Below are 3,470 nucleotides of genomic sequence, written 5' to 3'. Positions count from 1 at the left end.
GTGAGACCCCGACTCAAAAAAAAAAAAGAGTGACTAGGAGACCTTGGCAGAGAAGACGAGGTTTAGATCCATGTGGGGCCAGGGGTTGGGGGAGTATAATGCAGAGGGGCACCTGCTGGTTAATGGGGGCGGGGGTGGGGCTGTGGAGGTCATAACCCTTGCTTCCCAACCACAGGTTAGGGAAGAGGGTCCTAAAAGCCCCAGTGGGGGACCTGGCGCCGGGATCCCCGGCCCAAGTGGAACAGCTAGAGCTACAGCTGGGGCAGGAGACGGTGGCATGCTCGGCCCGGGTGGTGGGTAAGTCCTCCCTCTGGCTTCCCACCTCTCCTGCCCTTCTCTTCTGGGTGGGGAAGAGGCAGAGATTTTCAGCCCCCGGCCACACCAGGTGTCCCCAGAGATGCTCTGATTATCGCCAGCCCCTGAGCCAACACCCTCAGACCTTGGAGATGAGGTGGGCGGAGGAGGGGTAAGGGCTTAGAGGGCAGCGGTACCCACTGGACACCGCCAGCATCCTCTGTCTCCCAATGGTTCCCGCAGATGCTGAGAGTCCCGAGTTCTGTCTGGGCCTGCAGACGCTGCTCTCTCTCAAGGTAAGATGCCCAGTGAGCCCTGACTGGAGGGATGGGAAGGCAGGTAGGAGGCGCAGGTGTGGAGGCCGGGCCAGGTCTTCACGAGAGACCTGGAGAAGGGCAGTGTTCCATCTCTTCCTTCGAAGATCCTTAGCCGGGCTGGGCGTGGTGGCTCACGCCTATAATCCCAGCACTTTGGGAGGCCAAGGTGAGAGGATTGCCTGAGGTCACGGGTTCAAGACCAACCTGAGCAACATGGCGAGGCCTCACCTCTCCAATAAACCAAAAAATTAGCCGGAGTATGGTGGGTACACCTATACTTCCAGCTACTTGGAAGGCTGAGGCAGAAGGATCACCTGAGCCCAGCAGGTCGAGGCTGTGGTGGCTGTGAGTGTGCCACTGCACTCTAGCCTGGATGACTGAGACTCCAACACACACACACACAGGCTCCACAAGTAAAAATACCAAGAGGACTGGGTTCCACCGATAAGGGTCTTGGGGATGGGAACCAGGAAGAACACAGAGCGGGTGGAAGCCTTAGGAAGAGGGAGGGGGAACACAGCATGGGCTGGCAGACAGGTGACCTGCTGAGGTGACCTCGTGTTTCTGCTCCACCCGTGCAGTGCTGCATCGACCTGGAGCGTGGAGTGCTGAGACTGACGGCCCCGTTCTCGGAGCTGCCCTTCCTGCCTTTGCACCAAGAGCCTGGCCAGTGACCGCTGTCCCAGTCAGTCCCCAGGGGGAGAGACCTTGCCTTGGGGGCAGGGCTGTTGGGGCATGAGGGCTCCCGGAGCCAGCTAGCTGGGGACTACTGTGTCCGGCCCTCTCATCACCACCCCAGCCAGCTGGCCGGCCACATTCCTCCCCGCCTCTCGGCCTGTCCCACCGCCGTGAGGAATTTTTGCCAGAGGCCCGTGATTCCAGGCCCTGACTTCCCTGTTCCTTCTCATTCCTCTCCCAAGAAGAGCAAAGCCAAGTCAGGATGGCAGAAAGGGACCTGAGCAAGTGGCTGCCTGCATGGCCCTCGGCACGGCAGGGACCGGCCTGAGTCAAAGGCTGCGGCCAACCGCCGGCCCCGCCCGCCACCGGCTCCACCCTGAGCCCTGCTCACTGGTCCGCACCACCGTGTCTCTCCTCTCACCTTCTGGGGCTCACCAGCTGGGCCCCTGGACCCTCTGATGTCTGCCTCTTCAGCAGAGAAAGTGAGTGAGCACAGGAATGTCCGGCTCCCCAGGCCGAGCGCTTTCATTCGTAACCTTTTCTTGGGCTGAAAATATTTGAAGCCAGCTGTTGTTTGATGACACTGTGCAAATCCCTCTGACACTGACTCTATTTATGCTTCTCCATTGCTTTTTGCACCCATTGAGCCCCGGGGTGTGAGTCCAAGAGCTGCAAGGTGGGCAGGATGGTGAGGCTGTCAGCATTCAGCCCTGACCTACCCGGCATTCCTTCTTACTTCTAGAACTACCCACCCCACCTGGCCTTCTTCCTACCCCTTGTCTCTGGTCCCCTGAGCTGACGCTTGCCTCAACCTGGAACCAGTGGTTCTCTACCCACTGCCAGGCTTTGCCGAAGCAAAAAGTCAGGGGCTCTTCAACTTCACTGTGAAGAGAAGAGTCCAAACCTTCAGAAGGCAGACCCCTGAGTGTCCTTCTGGCAGGTCTGAGTCTCTCAAGCCATGGATTAAGGTAGAGAAAGACGGCGGTTTAACTAAGCCAAACCAGGGAGTGGGGACCCTTGGGCTGGGACAGATTGGATTAGAGAAGAACCAGGAAGCAAGGGGCTCCCTGTGACACCTGGCCTTACCTTTCTCAGCTTCCTCTCTACCCTCCGAAGGAAAGGAGAGGGGCCCACTCAGCGCGTGTGTTGTAGGACTGGTCTCAAGTCCTAAAGGTTTCCTCTCCCACAATGCCTTGCACCTGGGTCTCTGCTGTTCCCTCCACCTGCCTCCTGCTCCTTCTGTGACTGTAGAGTCCAGGCCAACGGCAGGCCCTTGGCTTAGCTGCTTCTCCAACGGAATAAACCCTTGTTTCTCTATGCTGACGGTCTTCCTGGTCTTCCTCCCTGCCTGGCAGGAGCTCAATAATCTCTGCCCTTATTCCCTTGCCAGAAGGAAATGTGAACGTGGGTCCTTCCCCAGGCTGGCCCACCTGACACTAGGTTGATATAACCAAGGGCAATGGCTCTCAAACTCCTTTGACTACAACTCGCTGTGGGATATATTTTACATGGCGCTCAATACACACGCACAGACAATTGCAAGAAAACAACGCTTACCTACACTGTGAGCAATGCGCTCTGCTATTTTCCATTTGACTTTATTCTCTTCTCCTTATTTAGAAAATGCTGGCCACACCCACCAAGGGATTGCAACCACAGTTTGAAAAACACTGATCTGGAGCAGAGACCGTCAAGGGCAGAGGGAACAGAAAGGGATAAGACGTTAATTCTGATTGTGACCTGGATCACAAACCCGCATCAGATTTTAAGTGTCTAGCATCCTAGAGACAATAAGGTGTTTGGGGCAGGGGAGTGGGTGGGCGGGGGAATGGGAATAAGGCCTGTGAAGCCAACCAGTGTTTGGAGAACATGGCAACACCAGAAAGCACTGACCCAGCTGCTTCTAGTGAATGGAGGAAAGTCATCTCAGAGTTGCTAGGAACACAAGATGTCCTGAAAGGTCAATCAAAAAAGGAAAACAAGCTGGCCTGTAATCCTGCGCTTTGGGAGGCTGAGGTGAGTGAATTGCCTGAGCCCACGGGTTCGAGACCCGCCTGGGCAGCGAGGCCTCATCTCTACAATAAATCAAAAAATCAGCCGGGCATGGTAGCGCATGCCTGAAGTTCTGGCTACTTGGAAGGCTGAGGCGGAAGGATCACCGGAGCCCAGGAGGTCGAGGCT

At 56.6% G+C, this 3,470-nt stretch overlaps 1 protein-coding gene across 1 annotated transcript in view; it reads left to right on the top strand.

The window, feature by feature from the left end:
* The window catches only part of NRIP2 (nuclear receptor interacting protein 2), a 25,855-nt gene extending 23,968 nt beyond the window's left edge, over positions 1–1,887 (top strand). Inside the window, 3 exon segments of the mRNA XM_008053198.1 lie at positions 176–297; positions 538–590; positions 1,193–1,887. Of these exon segments, the coding sequence (XP_008051389.1) occupies positions 176–297; positions 538–590; positions 1,193–1,285 (268 nt within the window). The 3' untranslated portion in view covers positions 1,286–1,887.
* The last annotated feature ends 1,583 nt before the right edge of the window (positions 1,888–3,470 follow it).

This window comes from Carlito syrichta, unplaced genomic scaffold, assembly GCF_000164805.1.
Source record: "Carlito syrichta isolate Samal-C Ts95f unplaced genomic scaffold, Tarsius_syrichta-2.0.1 Scaffold287945, whole genome shotgun sequence".
Lineage (NCBI taxonomy): Eukaryota > Metazoa > Chordata > Mammalia > Primates > Tarsiidae > Carlito > Carlito syrichta.
The sequence above is the reverse complement of the archived record's forward strand: the minus strand, read 5'-3'. Positions and strand labels throughout refer to the sequence as shown.